Below are 17,772 nucleotides of genomic sequence, written 5' to 3'. Positions count from 1 at the left end.
AACCCACAAATTCATTAGAAAGAATTTGTTCAGTGTCAGAATCGTTAACAAATGGAATGTATTAGGCAGTGATGTGGTGGAGGCTGACTCCATACACAGTTTCAAATGTAGATATGATAGAGCCCAATAGGCTCAGGAATCTGTACACTAGTTGATTGACGGTTGAGAGGCGGACCAAACAGCCGAAGCTCAACCCACAAACACAACTAGGTAAGTACAACTAGGTGAGTAAACACACACACACACCAGAACTTGGTTTAGTATGTATACACGAGAATTAGCTTAACAGACACACACACACACACGCGCGCGCACACACACACACACGCGCGCGCACACACACACACACGCGCGCGCACACACACACACAAGACTTGAGTTGGGTTGAGTACATCCACTCTTGTATAATCCCAAACTAATCAAGACTCACATTTTGACCACTGGTCCTCCAGCCTCTACACAGCAAACACAGAACAAATGACCGAACCAAAGACACGAGTCAAATTCTTGCTTCCACACTATGACGCAACACACACACCAACCTTACGGTAAAAACTCACATAATATTATACGATAAACAAAATAAATAGTTAAACAGGCGGAATTCGCCAAGGCTAGAGAGGAACAGGCAGCATATAAACATCAAGTGTTGCATCCCTTCGCGCCGATTCTCTTACAATAGCAAACTGTAATATGAACCGTGGCTCTTCCCATACATAAATACAGTTTGCTACATGGTAATTATTTGACTGGAAACGCAGATTAGGAAAACAAAAATAAACCATCTTGATATTATCCGGAGATTGTGACAAGAAATCGAACGTGGACCACGATAATGGCAAGGCTGTGAAAGGCCACAGTCACTGCACAGACTTCACCAATTGTGTGTATATTATATATATATATATATATATATATATATATATATATATATATATATATATATATATATATATATATATATATATATATATATACAAGGGGTACCACCTCTGGTGTAAGTGTAGCGATCCATAGCCTCGGAGAAGAAAATAATGAGTACTCAGAGAAGACCTTATGGATCCTCACTGAACACTTTGATATTTTCTTCCTCTACCACCCCTATTCTTTTAGTGTGTGTGTGTGTATATATATATAAAACTACATTTAAAATTCCATTACACAAAAAGGGTTACAACATTGGTTACATGCAGGGTACAAGACTACTTGTCACAAGTTGTATAGCTCCTCCAGCTCCTCAGATGGCGGCAGGAACCATGGATGCAGTGAGCATTTCCTCTCTGGATCGCCACACTAAGTCGCTGAAAGAGAAAACTGGCGGCTCTAGGGTCTCTAGTTGTTTCAATTAGCTTGGACCCCAGTTCCTTCAAAAAACTTGCAGCACTTTTACCCCAGGCACCAAGTGTCTCGGAGGCAATGGGGACAAAATTGTAGTGGTGATCAAGGTCTCCATATTTACGTGACTTGGCTACTTCCCGGTGATTGGCAGCACCTCCTGCCTGTGCAGCACTGAAGTTAACATAGGTCTTGGCTAAAGTTGAAACGCAAGTGTAGTCTCACACCAACTGTCTTACATTCTTCTAGGGGTTCACCGTGAACCCGTCTGGGCGACCCACAGGCTCATCAGAGTTGCGGGGCCTTAGGTAACGGGGCTCTCTCTCTGCTGGACAACCGGCCGTGGTAAGGCTTCTCTTGATAATGTCGTTAACCACGCCGTGTCTTGCATGCCCTCCTCCTGTCCTTTGGCAGGTAAGGCCATATATATAACTATTCGATGATCATTGACCAATCATCCGTCAAAACACTATTATTATTATTATATCTTTCCATATCACAGATGCTCTTACTAAATGAGAGGCTGCATCCAATAACAAAATATTGGATGCTGCTTAAAAGCACACACAAGAAGGTCAACTGCTCTAAGGAAATAAGACTAAGAATTGCGCATAAAAAAATCACATTAATGTGATGCATCGATGCATGAATGAGGAACATCAGTACAAGCCATCATGAGCATGCTAACCTATGCTCTGGGTACTCCCAAACACACGACTTAAATTTCAAGCGTTGAAGGGGAACTCACTGACCACAGCCAGAGTGCATGGGGGGGGGGGGGGGGGCAATGAGTGAAGACCCCGACTTAACTTTAGTTGAAGCCTCAGAACCCTTTGAGGATTCAGTTGAAAATCGCAGGTTGAATTGGTTTTGACCATGTCGTGGTGCAGTGGTCTAAGACGTGTGCTTAGGAGTACCTACGGCAGAGGATGGAATCCTCCTCATGGCTCCTTCTGGTTTTCTCACTAACAAATGTGTAAAAGACAATATACAAGAACAACAACGAGACGAAGGAAGTGTTGGATTCCGGAGATGTGGTGTAGAGAAGGAGGGGCACGTGCGATGACGAAGGAGGGCACGTGCGATGACGAAGGAGGGCACGTGCGATGACGAAGGGGGCACGTGCGATGACGAAGGGGGCACGTGCGATGACGAAGGAGGGCACGTGCGATGACGAAGGAGGGCTCGTGCGATGACGAAGGGGGGGGGGGGGGGGCAAGTGTGGCTTAGAGTAACCACCTGCAGGGTCTATGGATTCCCCCCTCAGCTACCACCTTGAGGGGCAACGCTTCTGTTGTTGCCACCCTTACCCATCCCGGACCGGGAGGGCCATCGCGAGTAGCAGTAAACTGCCATGGTGGTCCCAGCACCCGTGGTCGACCAGCACTCCCTCCACAATACCCACACAAACCTGCTCTTAAGCCAGCTCGCCCACAAACATGCTTGCCTTGAAGCATTTGTTTTTTTTTTGTTTAAGATTCTATGCCTAACAACTATTTTAAGAATACTCTTCTGATGGCAGAATACAGTCCCTCATAACTCTTCTGGCGGGTTACTCATACCAACACATGAATACAGAGTAATATATGTATATTCTTTTGTTAATTTCAAAGCTTTTTGTTTTTAACTAAACTGTAATATTGTATTGTGTTTGGGTTCATGTTTTGTAATATAGTACATATTTTCGACCAATACAGTGACGATCATTTAAATTGAACAAATATAGTCCAGATTATCTGCCTTTACATCTGACCGATTTGTGAAAAATACTTTAAGACCCCCTACTATAAGAAGTCTTAGAAGTAGAAGTAGTAATCCCTACTACTATATATATATATATATATATATATATATATATATATATATATATATATATATATATATATATATATATATATATATATATATATATGTGTGTGTGTGCACCTCTTTGTGAGATATCCAAACTGTATGACTAATGAGAGAGGAAAGTGAGAGGTGCGTTACTCTCAATTGCAAAGGATAGTCAGGTGGCTAATGGTCTTCTTCCCTCAGGAGCCTCTGGACCACAATAACGGCAAGAGTGAGGGAAGGGGGGGGGGGAGTGAACGGGAAGAGTAGGAACATTACCTTGTGTAAGCATGGATGTTGAATGAGGGGGCTCAACTCTGATGTCCACCATACAGGCGGTCCTGTGGAGCCACTGGGAAGCAGGGTGATGGATGCTTAAGGTAAGGCTGAAGCAACAGGTGCAAGTGCAATGGCACGAGCACACTGCAAAAATCGTCAAGAGCTACAAAATGATTAAGGCACTGTTGGTAAACACTGAGGGAGAGTATACACGTCACGGAGCCACGCGGGCTGCACTCGTGCCAAAGTGGCACCACAACACAACACACGGGAGGTCAGACACTGGACCAGGTAGTAGTGACAACACCGCAAGGGAACCTCCACGCGAGGCGGTGGTCGGGGAGAAACTGACGGACCAGCGAGAGTCTCGGCTTCGACCCCACGACCATCATGGTCTCAGCGCCGCCCATAGTTCGACGTCAGCTTTCTCTTTCATCGCGAGGATCCCGAGCCAACCCGCGGCAGAAACCAGTGCCACTCCACACGGCCGCTCCGCCCCGCCACCTCAACCTCTCCAATACAGCAACAGAACTCAGCTACCACCCTGAGGGCCTCAAGTCCTCTCCGGAAGACACTTGGCACCAAAACCACCGCAACCACTCTCGGCCTTCACCTTACTGGATATTATAAGACAAAGAATGCTGTCAAGTTGTTACAAGGAATTTCCTAGGAGAAAAAGAGCGACATTAGGATCAGTTTAATAACTGCAAGTACGAGGCGAGCCTGTGTGATTACATATCAAGGTAATCATGACACATCAAGGTGACAAGACACAAGGAAACGGATAAAATGAGAATAATTCGAACTATTTAAAGGCCGAAAATATTGGAGGGTAGATCAGCGTCTCTTCGATGTTGTAGAGGGCCTCTGAAGAACGTTCTCAAGGTCATCAATGGCAAGTATTTTCTCTACATTAGGAACAATTGCCAACCTTCTCCAGGCACGGGGACGCAGCCTTCTCCAGGCACGGGGACGCAGCCTTCTCCAGGCACGGGGACGCAGCCTTCTCCAGGCACGGGGACGCTGCCTTCTCCAGGCACGGTGACGCTGCCTTCTCCAGGCACGGAGACGCTGCCTTCTCCAGGCACGGAGACGCAGCCTTCTCCAGGCACGGAGACGCAGCCTTCTCCAGGCACGGAGACGCAGTTTTATCGAAGGGAACTCCTGGGGAGAAGAGTAAGAGTGAACGTGGAGGGTGACGGACGGAGAGGGAGCGGATCACACCCACCACCAGGTAAACACACTAGTCTGGGAACGCCTGCGTTTGTTGCCTGTCTTAACGTTGGCACACTCTTGGGTTCCTGTATCCCACAGGCCACGCGTTATTATACCTTGCCTTCCCTGAGGAACTGTGACTGCGTGTGCAGTCGTCTAGTTGTACTCAGAAAGTTGTGCGGCGGGGAGTGAGCTTCGGCTCTTTGGTCTCGCCTCTCAACCAACAATCATCTGTGCGTGCTTACCTAATTGTTCTTGCAGGGGTTGAGCTTCGGCTCTTTGGTCCCGCCTCCCAACTGTCAATCAACTGGTATACAGGTTCCTGACATTATTGGGCTCTATCATATCTACATTTAAAACTGTGTATGGAGTCTGCCTCCACCACATTACTGTCTAATGCATTCCATTTGTTAACTACTCTGATGCTAAAAAAAGTTCTTTCTAGTATCTCCATGACTGATGTGGGTACTCAGTTTCCACCCGAGTTCCCTTGTGGGTTTGCCCCATGTGTTAAATAAATTGTTTTTATCTACCCTATCAATTCCTCTGAGAGTCTTGTAAATGGAGATCCTGTCTCCCCTAACTCTTCCTTCTTCCACTGCTGTGAGGTTTGGTTCCCGTAGTCTCTCCTCGTAGTTCATGCGCGCGCGTGTGTGTGTATTCACCTAGTTGTGCTTGCGGGGGTTGAGCTCTGCTCTTTCGGCCCGCCTCTCAACTGTCAATCAACTGTTTCTAACTACTACTACCATTTTTTTCACATCACACACACACACACCAGGAAGCAGCCCGTGACAGCTGACTAACACCCAGGTACCTATTTACTGCTAGGTAACAGGGGCATAGGGTGAAAGAAACTCTACCCAATGTTTCTCTCCGGCGCCCGGGATCGAACCCGGGACCACAGGTCCAGCGTGCTGTCCGCTCGGCCCCCCGAGTGTGTGTGTGTATGAAGGGGAAGAGGGGGAGATGGTAAGAGCGAGTGAACGTACTCACTTATTTGTACGCACCTATTTGTGCTTGCGGGGGTTGAGCTTTAGCTCTTTGGTCCCGCCTCTCAACCGTCAATCAACTGGAAATGTGTGTACTGCTCTAGAGGTACTTACAAGTACCATGTACCTACAAGGAAAGCTAGGCTACTATTCCCCCTCCCCCCATACCAAACGTTAATAGATTAATACAATGGGAGTAGCGCCTTAAAGGTACGCAGGTGAGCATAGACCAGGGGTCTATGCGTACCTGCCAGCAGGGACTACCATGGGCTCCAGTAGCCTCCAGACGGTACATCACGCTCGCAACACACTTGTCCGGCGTGACGCAGACATGCAAAAAGTTGTACTGTGCGTTAAACCACACATTAATTATACTTAAGAACGACCCCCAGCTGACTCAAGCATCTACACGCCGATATTTACAACATTGCTTTAGATGCAGCTGCTCGGAGCACACAGTTACAAGTAGCACGGGCTATGGTGTGCCCGTAGTGTTACTTACCTGGCACAGGAGCGGCAAGTAGCACGGGCTATGGTGAGCCCGTAGTGTTACTTACCTGGCACAGGAGCGGCAAGTAGCACGGGCTATGGTGAGCCCGTAGTGTTACTTACCTGGCACAGGAGCGGCAAGTAGCACGGTGCTATGGTGAGCCCGTAGTGTTACTTACCTGCCACAGGAGCGGCGCTGTGACTGATTTACAACATGTGACACTATGTAAAGAGTATTACTGGCTGGGTAATTACATTAGCTTCTGCAGACCAATAATATAAACAGCACAATAACAGAACAATAATAGAAATTCTCTGAACTTTGACGAAATATCTAAATAAATAATACCGAGAGTAAAGTGTCTTTGGTGAATTGCCCAACGTCAGTCTGGCCATCATTATAACACACACACACACACACACATACACACACACACACACACACACACACACACACTGACCTTCATATACCAAGGTCGTCTTGAAGTCCAGTTAAGACGGTGAAATCAAAGTATTGTCATGTGGTTGCCCGTGAGAAGTGGTTGATTTATCAATAACGCCTCCAGAGTCGCCACAACAAGGTTTCTAACACCATATAAACTCAATTATGATTTAGCCTTTGGGTAAGGATTACACCTACCGCCTCTAGCTAGTTCTCAACAAGAAGAGTTAAATCGGATAGAATAGTCTCGGGTGACCCAATAACTGTAACCGATTACAGGTCCAGGTGAACTTAGTCTGTCTCCTATTCTTTGGACAGAACAAGGTTTACACAAACCACATTCAACTGCCCTCTGGATTGCAGGGACCGGCAATCCCCACCACCATGCATAGGTGCTGATCCAAGGGTGGTGACCATAGGAAGGGAAGGGAAGGAAAAGGAAGGGAAGGGAAGGGAAGGGAAAGGGAAGGGAAGGGAAGGGGGAGGGGCAGCAACATAAAAGGTGCGGTAAACCATACATAAAAATTTCTTATTTCTGGCAGTATTAAACGCCAGTTGTAATACTAATTAGAGAAAATGATGAAGATAGTGCCGTCTGAAGCAGCTTTGTATCGCTCCCTGCAGAATCGGCGTTCGAGCCCCCCTATGGTCTAAGTTATTGGGCACCGTTCCGACACCCGCGCCGTCTTCATATCCGTCCCTCCATGCATATATCCCGTCCAAGTGCTCTATGGTGAGACAGGCTGAGCGCTTTCTCTTGATAATTCTCTCTCCATACCTTGTGCTGTCACTATGATGGCGATCTTGGGTGGGTGGGCGATCTGGTCCTCGGGATCTGCTGCTGGTACTGTAGTAACTATAGCAAACACCAACTGCAAATATTTTATACTCCTCCAGGGGCCTCTATTTTAAAGCGGGCCACCATCCTCCTCCAGGACCCGCTATCCTCTCCTCCAGGGCCCGCTACCCTCTTCCAGGACCCGCTATCCTCTCCTCCAGGGCCCGCTATCCTCTCCTCCAGGGCCCGCTATCCTCTCCTCCAGGGCCCGCTACCCTCTTCCAGGACCCGCTATCCTCTCCTCCAGGGCCCGCTATCCTCTCCTCCAGGGCCCGCTATCCTCTCCTCCAGGGCCCGCTACCCTCTTCCAGGACCCGCTATCCTCTCCTCCAGGACCCGCTATCCTCTCCTCCAGGGCCCGCTACCCTCCTCCAAGGGCCAACATACAAGTGCAGGGACCGCAACAGAGCCCAAGACACCGCTGAATAGCGCTGCTAAGTACCCTTCAGGGGCCAGATACTGGTCGTGATGTTAGATCATATAATTTATTCCCCGGCCATTTGTACAACAATGTGAGCAGGAAATGTTGACCTGTGACACTCTCTCTGGGCATGCACACTACAGCCCCACCACCGCTACTTTTAAGCCTTTCAATGTTACACACGCGCGCGGGTGTGTGTGTGTGTGTGTTTGTGTGTGTCCTTTTTACTCTTGGTGAAGGCAAAGGTCAGAGAGCTAAGGGTGACGGGTGAGTGACGGCCAGCTCACCCGTCAACCTACCAATCATTGATTTATTTTTTCTATAAATGGAAAAAAATATATTTGTAGTTATTACGTGTAATATGGCCATCTTTTTTATAACTCTCATATATGTTATGACAAGCAACTTTGGTCATGTTGAACTTTGCAAAAAACAAAAACGAAACCGGTTAAGCAAAACGGTGTTTAATTTCCTGATTATAGGCTGTATGTCGCGGTGTTGGTCCTAACACACACACACACACACACACTACGTGTACATCACCCGAGTATATACCATCAAATAGGTGAGTACCTACATGACACCAGTCTTGTATGACGCCCCATCTTTGAGGCCCCCCCCCCCCACCTAAAGAAATACATAAGGAAACTAGAAAAGGTTAACAAGTTTGCGACGAGACTCGCCCCAGAATTGCGAAAATTAGACTCTAATTAAACAATGGCCCGTTGATCATTTAGAACCTTTAACTTTTGTTTCCAAAAACAAACATGGACTCGGCAAAGGAAAATTTTGTTTGTCCAACTTATTAGAGTTGTATGACACGATGACAACAATCAAACAGGATAGAGAGGGCTAGGCCGACTGCATTTACCTGGATTGCCAGAAAGCTTTTGACACTGTTGCTCACTAGCGACTCCTATGCAAGCTCGAGAAACAGGCTGGTGTATCGGGAAATATTCTTAAGTAGGTGAAGGAGTACCGTTCAGAAAGAAGGCAAAATACAGTACAAAATGAAGGGAAGGCAACTTCCAACTTATGAAAATAATCAGCAGAATAACAAGTGTAGCATATGCCATACTGGTAAGCGTCTCGGTACCCATCAGAAACACGGACAAAGATCCCTTCCGTGCGTTGTATGCATCCTCTGTGAGATCTATTATTGAGTATGCTGCCCCAGCATGGAAATCCTACGTAAAGAAATACATACCAAACTAGAAAAAGTTTAGAAATATGCAACAAGGCTCATTCCTGAGATTAGGGGACTGAGCTATGAAGAAAGACTGAGGAAACTGGACCTTACTACATTGGAAGAAAGGAATGAAGGAATAGGACAGACATGATCTATCTTGAGATGATTTCGGGGCTTTTTAGTGTCCCCGCGGCCCGGTCCTCGACCAGGCCTCCACCTCCAGGAAGCAGCCCGTGACAACTGACTAACACCCAGGTACCTATTTTACTGCTAGGTAATAGGATGAAAAGAAACTCTGTCCATTGTTTCTCGCCGGCGCCTGGGATCGAATCCAGGACCACAGGATCACAAGTCCAGCGTGCTGTCCGCTCGGCCGACCGGCTCCCATAATGATAACGACATACAAAATACCAAGGGTGACTGATAAAGTAGATGTAGAAGCAATATTCATATTAAGGAACAGTCGAACTAGAGGACATAATTGGGTTCGATCCCCCGAGCAGCATAGATAAAATTGGACACGTTTCCTTTCACCTAACAGTAAAAATGTACTCAGGGGTTAGGCAATTATGTGGGTTGGGTCCTGGGGATATTCATCAATATACCTAGAGCACACTAGAAGAGAGTTCTGGGAGTTCTACTCCCCAAGTCTGGCCTGGGGCCGTGCTTGACTTGTGACAACTTGGTCCAACATACTGGTATCTCAAGCAGCCCGCAGGCCCATATCACCACTACAATCCGGTCGGTCCGGCAATTCTTGCAGAAACCTCCCTAATTTTATCTGGAACATGTCGACTTTTGTCCAGAATGTTATACCTGTGATGAATGTTACAAATCCCAAGGTCTCTAAGAGGCGCTTACTCCAACCCTGGGGTCTTTGTGATGTAGTGGGAGATACTTACTTACTCATACCCAGGGGCCTGTAAGAGGTAGTGGGAGGTACTTACTCATCCCAGGGGCCTGTAAGAGGTAGTGGGAGGTACTTACTCATCTACTCATCCTAGGGGCCTGTAAGAGGTAGTGGGAGGTACTTACTCATACCCAGGGGCCTGTAAGAGGTAGTGGGAGGTACTTACTCATCTACTCATCCTAGGGGCCTGTAAGAGGTAGTGGGAGGTACTTACTCATCCCAGGGGCCTGTAAGAGGTAGTGGGAGGTACTTACTCATACCCAGGGGCCTGTAAGAGGTAGTGGGAGGTTCTTACTCATCTACTCATCCTAGGGGCCTGTAAGAGGTAGTGGGAGGTACTTACTCATCCCAGGGGCCTGTAAGAGGTAGTGGGAGGTACTTACTCATACCCAGGGGCCTGTAAGAGGTAGTGGGAGGTACTTACTTAGGATCTTTGCGATGTAAGTGATAAGGTACTTTGTTGTCTTGTTTCATTACTCGAGCACTAGAAAAGTTAAATAAAGCAATAGGCTCTCACCTTGCGATGATGCCAGCCGCTAATGATGTACCGTGCTGTACACAGTACACGACACCCAGCTGCTAGTGGTGTACCGTGCTGTACACAGTACACGACACCCAGCTGCTAGTGGTGTACCGTGCTGTACACAGTACACGACACCCAGCTGCTAGTGGTGTACCGTACTGTACACAGTACACGACACCCAGCTGCTAGTGGTGTACCGTGCTGTACACAGTACACCACCTTCACGCCCTGTGAGTCACCTTACTAAGGAGAGTGCCCGCTGGTGCGCGCGTTCCCCGGCCCGTCGCACTCAACCACGTCACCCGTATTAACTCTCAAAGAACTTGTTAGTCCACATTGTACTTGAAAAATATTAACAAAAAGATTGAAACTATCACTTTCAGACTTGCCAGCGGATTAGACTTCTTCCCCTGCCCCCCCTCCCTCCACCTACCCCCCCCCTCTTCCGACACCTCCCCCCCTCCTACCTGCCCCTCCCCCCAACTACCCCTCACCCCCTCGACCCGATCACCTGGAATGATCTACTGGTCTCGATGGGGGACAGGTAGTCGGCGGCGTGTCAAAGGTGCCCCTATTAACGCCCTCGATCTCTTGGCTACCGGCAACCTTGAGCAATTATGGCACGGAGAACGCTCTTAAGACGATGGGGGGGGGGGGGGGTAGAAGTAGATACGAGTCTGTAGTGTGTCTGGGTGGGGTTGGGGTTGGGGGGGGGCGGCCGGCTGAACTGGCTGCTCCACACACAAGCCGGCTTGCAACCCGACATCAGGCTATGCTTTTCTGAGCTGTGTTCGACTCCAGAGTCGACTCCAAATTAATATTTTTTTAACTGACTGGGTAATGAAAATTGGTATTTTCTTAAATTTAAATTAATGTTTTTTTTTAATTTGGTGTATAGTTAGGCCTCTATTAGGTTAAGTGTTTAGGTTCTGGTGACAATTATTTATATTTCAACCTGTCAATATTTCACGCTCGTCCACGCGGCAGCCGATCCGAAGAACGCCTCATTTCATCAATTTTAGCCTACTATGTTATCTTGAGGTTATCTTGAGATGATTTCGGGGCTTTTTAGTGTCCCCGCGGCCCAGTCCTCGACCAGGCCTCCACCCCCAGGAAGCAGCCCGTGACAGCCGACTAACAACTAGGTACCTATTTTACTGCTAGGTAACAGGGGCATAGGGTGAAAGAAACTCTGCCCATTGTTTCTCGCCGGCGCCTGGGATCGAACCCAGGACCACAGGATCACAAGTCCAGCGTGCTGTCCGCTCGGCCGACCGGCTCCCTTCATTCAAAATTCATGTATTATACTACATGTATGTATTCAAAATTTTTGTATTATACTACGAGCTGGAACCACACTGATACAGCGACAGACTGGAGAATAATTCACCCACGCTACTTCGGAACTACACTACTTAGCTACTTTGTTTCGTGCACTATACTGTCTATTTCTGAACTACACTGTCTTGCTCTATAACTACATTGTCTTTTTCTGAACTACACTGTCTTGCTCTATAACTACACTGTGTTGTTCTATACCAACACTGTCTTGTTCTATACCAACACTGTCTTGTTCTTAACTACACCGTCTTGTTCTATAACTACACTGTGTTGTTCTTAACTACACTGTGTTGTTCTTAACTACACTGTCTTGTTCTTAACTACATTGTCTTGTTCTTAACTACACTGTCTTGTTCTTAATTACACTGTCTTCTTCTTAACTACACTGTCTTGTTCTTAACTACACTGCCTTGTTCTTAACTACATTGTCTTGTTCTATAACTACACTGTATTGTTCTTAACTACACTGTCTTGTTCTATAACTACACTGTGTTGTTCTTAACTACACTGTGTTGTTCTTAACTACACTGTCTTGTTCTTAACTACATTGTCTTGTTCTTAACTACACTGTCTTGTTCTTAACTACACTGTCTTGTTCTTAACTACATTGGCTTGTTTTATAACTACACTGTCTTCTTCTATAACTACACCCACACATTATCGAACTCTAACACACACTCAGCCAAATTCACAAAACTGAAGGTAACCGCTGCTCCCAACACCACCTCAAAGCCTCATGCTCCTGGGGTTTGGGCCGGCCAACGAGAGCTTGGACGATGAGGCAGACAATTCCTATGTATTGGGTTGCCTGACCCGCTTGGAATTCTCAGGACACAATCTCCTCCGTGGGGGTGTCCCGGAAGTCTCGCCCACTGGCATCTCTGGGGCATTTCCTGCCAGAGTCAACAGTGCCACGGGAATCTGTAATGTGGCACCGGCACAGACGCACGCAACCCGACTAGGACGTGACACCATCTCTCGGCATTTTGATAGTAGTGAGAGATTAATTTCGGGTTACACAAAAAAGGATCTGAAGCTATTTCACGGTTTTAAGAAAGTGATTTTGTCACTATCACGATCTGAGACAAAGGCTGATGCAGTGTTTCAAAGATGTCGTTGTATCAGGGATATGACACTGTTTGAGGATGTTAGATACGAGTTACAATACACCTTCGGAAATATTCCCACCCCACACTCATTATGAAGTGGTGGTGTTTCGGCTCGTCCTGTTAGGGGTCCACGATGGAACGAAGCGTCGTCAAGCAGCGGGCAACATTGATTCAACGTCGGATCAACTTTTTCAACGTTCATTCAATCAACGTCAATTGGCCAAACTTGCCCGAGGGGGCACTTTCCTATTTTTTCATGTGTGTGAAGTGGGTTATTCATATCATTTGTAACAAAAAAATAAATAATTAAATCGTAATAAGGACAAAAAAGTTATTTCCGGCTGTCATTCACGATTCATGTCGCTCCATAATGTCTTCATTAATTAATTAATTTAGCCATTTTCAAGACACAACGACACATTAACCAGGTATTATTTAGTGAGAACAATGAACAACACATTTTGAGAATTCATGGGCCGGTGCGAAGCATTATTACCTGGTTATGTTACTCCGAGACGACTGCTTGTGTAAACAAAAAAGGTGTAGCTGATCTGTATGTTTAATGAGACAATATCTGCAGAGTGTGTATTACCTGGTGATGTTGAGCGGCAGGTAGTGTGGTGGGGGACGGGTGGATCAGGCGTGGAGGGTAAGATCAGTGGATCGGGTGAGCAGTGAGAGCGAGGTGTGAGGGGGTGTCTTGCCAACAGTGACAGTGAGAGCGAGGTGTGAGAGGGGTGACCCCCTCCCGGCACCTCCTTCATCACTTGAAAGTCAAGGAGAAATTGTCGACGTTTCTCCCCGGAAGTGAAGCCTCATCAGCAGGAACAAGGAAACTTCTCATTACTCCTTCGAAGCTTCCTTCCTCATTGTTTTGTGAGGTGTGTAGACGAGCGAGGCGTGTCTGAGGTGGCACCCGGGTCATGCACCCCATTCTTGATAACACGAGAATTCAAGAGTCTGCAGTAGGCCTATTGGGCTACACGATATGTCCAACCACTCCAACTCATGTGCATCTGTCAGGGTGATGCTCGAAACGTTGCATTGAGTTCCCTTCCATGGTGTCCATCCCTATGTTCCACCCAGTGCTTGCCTATTTTGCTCTAATCCTAAACATTTATCACTTACATTCATTGTATCTTGCTGTCTCGGGTTAACTTCTCGTTGGTGTTTTGCTTTGCCTGCTCGATTTCTTCAAACAGTAAACGAGGAATGTGCACGACTGCTGCTTGTGTCTACCTTTCTGGGCAACACCGTTTCCTATGGACGATGACCTTTTTTTCTGGAGTAAAAGTGAGAGCTGCAGGTGAAGGTAGGTTGAAGAACAGCGGAGCAGTGTGAGTAATGACGGAAGGCGTGTTTGCCATGCCTGATGCATCCCCGAGGATCATGTTGAGGACTCATGCGCACCTTTCCCTTACGCTTCGCATGCTTTCCCCCCCCTGTTTGAAGACGGGTTATGATCACAAACTTACAAGATACTGAAGGGAATAGATGAGGTGAACAAGCTTCGGCAGACTGAGAGTAAGCAGGATAAGACGAAACAGGTCACAGGATGAGTACGAGGTGCACAATAAACTAGCCGCCTCCGGCGGCAACAATCAATCAAAAAGGTGGGAACTGGAAAGACAAATAGACGTCAGAAAGTACTTGCACCCCATACGGGCAGTTAACAAGTGGAATGCTCTATAAGAGGTAGTTGTGGAAGCCACCTCCCTCCACAACTTTAAGGCCCGAATAGACAAAAAAATTGTAGGCGGGGCCCTACCCTGGGGTGCGGGGAGAGGGAGGGGGCGCGCCCCTGACCCTCACAACGGGACTTGGGGCAACATATGTGGGTCATCGCAGCTCCGCCATCCAAACACCCGTCATGTTGACATACATCTGTCACCCCGTTACTACGGTACCTTACGCTCGGCCCATGCTACTACGGTACCTTACGCTCGGCCCATGCTACTACGGTACCTTACGCTCGGCCCATGCTACTACGGTACCTTACGCTCGGCCCATGTTACTACGGTACCTTACGCTCGGCCCATGTTACTACGGGACCTTACGCTCGGCCCATGCTACTACGGTATGCTACGCTCGGCCCATGCTACTACGGTACCTTAACCTACGGTATGGTACCTACAACACACTGATCGACTGGTCACGACTACCACCTTCCTCTACTCAAGACCTACCGCTTCGGCGTCTATATTATGAGCTGTATTAGAGTCGAGGGTTGGCGGTTGTTTGGGTGTCAGCCCCTCCTCATCAACAAAGGCCAAATGCTCGTTAATCCACCCGTCAAATCCCCCTGTTTGTGAATGTAAGGTCGTTTACACGCGAATCACAAATAATGACGTTCTAACATTTCTCGATCAATGCCTCTGACTACATTGCGGCAGCTGTGTGGTTATATAGAGGGTAGGGGGGGGGGATTATGTTGGTTATATTGTGGTAGTTATGTTGATTCTATGGTGGTACTTGTGTTGGATATATGGGGGGAGGGTAGTTAAGTGGTTATATGGTGTTACTTGGGTGGCAGTTCAGTAGTAATTGGATGGTAGTTGTGTAGTGGAGGCGAGACGGTGGCTTGAAGCCTTGAAGGTCTGAGCAAGGGTATATCCTGGGATGCCCTCCAGTCACCTTTCTCTTGCTGCCCCGTCAAGACAACCGTTGAGATATTTACAAGATTATCTTCACAATGTCCTTCCATTAAAATAAAAGAGAAAAAAACGAAATCGTTAAAGAGACAAAAAAAAAAGGCAATTTTTGCTATGGCAACTTTGAAGAGATGACAAGATTAAAAGTTAGTGTCAAGTGGGAGCGCTGCAACACCGTCTTCAAGGAACCTTTCTGAGGGAAAACCTTGTCTGACTCTATACCCACCTGGCTGCTGCTGCTGCTGCTGCTGCTGCTGCTGCTGCTGCTGCCCAGGACACCCGGGCATGGCCACAATGGAATTTCCTAACTGTGTCAACAGATCCTGACTTATACATGTGCGTGTGTGTCGACACTACGTGCATAAATATCACGTGTCAAAATAAGCCCACGCACGCACACACAAAAAGTGCGAGGGGGGAGGTGGGTGTAGGTCGTGTGTGTTACCTTACGTCAATGTGATGGCGAGGGCGCCAGTATCTAGATACGTGGGAATGAGGGAGGCCACAGAGCCCCGTTGACATCTGCCTCTGTAACATTTCATGAGAACATAAGAATGAAGATAACTGCAGAAGCCTCTTACCTCCATTGGTTATTTACCTTCAGTTAGCTATTGACCCACACGAGGCAGCACCTAGTTATATCTTCCTGCCTCTTGGACACGAACGCCCGAGGTACCGAGATCTTAGAATGATGACTTACATAATTTTGTAGTGCTAAAAATCTCCGTCTCTTAGAATGTTTAGTAATACTAGGACATGTGGCGAGTAGCCACCACTGGCAAACTTGACAAGCATTATGAGGATAAACTTAAGAACACGAGAGTTGATTGAGTGATTGCACTGTTCCAGGTCCCTTATACCGGTAGGGGCAGGGTCGAATGACTGGACAAAGTAGTGTGTGTGAGCTCATGCTCCAGTTCCCAGTGTGGGAGTTTACACCTGGAGTGCTCAGGACTGGGACATTCCTCCTTACTGCCATCTGTCATGGGTGTGGGTAGGACGGTCTCATCCTAGTAATGCCGGCTGAACGTCTTGTGTTGTCGACGTACGCATACACATTGACGCCTCGACGCACACCACCCTGCAGTGACGCTTCCACGCACGCCACCCTGCAGTGACGCTTCCACGCACGCTACCCTGCAGTGACGCCTCGACGCACACCACCACCACACGACAGTATGTAAGATGACCAAAAACAAGGACCCGAGCCCAGTCACTCTCACTATCGTGGAATTAATAAGATAGTGAAGGCGAGCGGCGCGGAGTGTGTTCCAGCGCTCCCTTAGACACCTCAGCCACAGCTTCCCGGCCACTCATGGTGGCTTCTCTAGTGAAAATATTCTGCACCAGTCTTGAGCGGGGTTAGGCGACCCAGGGGAGAGAGGGGGAGAGAGAGAGAGAGAGAGAGAGAGAGAGAGAGAGAGAGAGAGAGAGAGAGAGAGAGAGAGAGAGAGAGAGAGAGAGAGAGAGAGAGAGAGAGAGAGAGAGAGAGAGAGAGAGAGAGAGAGAGAGAGAGAGAGAGAGAGAAGGGGGGGGGGGAAGGTCTGGGTACAAGAGAATAAACACACCTGTGGGGTTTCCGCTCACCTGAGCCAATAATATCTGGTCAATGCGTATGTGATACAAGATGTTGTCTCGCCGAGGATTGACATCGATGAATTCCTCCATATGCCACAAGGCTGTGTGACGTAATGACAGTGTTTACATGTGCTGAGCATAGGTGTACTCACCTAGTTGTGCTTGCGGGGGTTGAGCTTTGGCTCTTTGATCGCGCCTCTCAACTGTCAATATACTGGTGTACAGAGTCCTGAGCCTACTGGGCTCTATCATCTCTACATTTGAAACTGTGTATGGAGTCAGCCTCCACCACGTCACTTCCTAGTGCATTCCATTTACTAACTACTCTGACACTGAAAAAGTTCTTTCTAATGTGTCTGTGGCTCATTTGGGTACTCAGTTTCCACCTGTGTCCCATTGTTCGTGTATCACCCGTGTTAAATCGTCCATCCTTGTCAACACTGTCCATTCTTCTGGGAATTTTGTATGTGGTGATCATGTCTCCCCGAGCTCTTCTGTCTTCCAGCGACATGAGGTGCAATTCACAAAGGCTTTCCTCATAACTCATGTCCTTTGTTCTGGGACTAGCCTAGTGGCATACCTCTGAATTTATTTCCAGCTTCGTCTTGTGCTTGACAAGGTATGGGCTCCATG

At 47.5% G+C, this 17,772-nt stretch overlaps 1 protein-coding gene across 14 annotated transcripts in view; it reads right to left on the bottom strand.

Moving 5' to 3' along the window:
• Hr4 (Hormone receptor 4) overlaps positions 1 to 17,772 on the bottom strand; it is a 399,910-nt gene that overhangs the window by 41,797 nt on the left and 340,341 nt on the right. For 2 of the 14 annotated variants that reach the window (XM_045749127.2, XM_069332466.1), the window contains exon 1: positions 3,445 to 3,790. The exons of the other annotated variants lie outside the window; for them this stretch is intronic. In XM_045749127.2, the coding sequence (XP_045605083.2) occupies positions 3,445 to 3,496 (52 nt within the window). In that variant the 5' untranslated portion in view covers positions 3,497 to 3,790. Of the gene's footprint in view, positions 1 to 3,444; positions 3,791 to 17,772 lie in introns of those variants that run through there. 14 annotated transcript variants of the gene reach the window in all.

The sequence above is a fragment of the Procambarus clarkii genome, chromosome 27 (genome assembly GCF_040958095.1).
Source record: "Procambarus clarkii isolate CNS0578487 chromosome 27, FALCON_Pclarkii_2.0, whole genome shotgun sequence".
NCBI classification, from domain to species: Eukaryota; Metazoa; Arthropoda; class Malacostraca; order Decapoda; family Cambaridae; genus Procambarus; species Procambarus clarkii.
The sequence above is the reverse complement of the archived record's forward strand: the minus strand, read 5'-3'. Positions and strand labels throughout refer to the sequence as shown.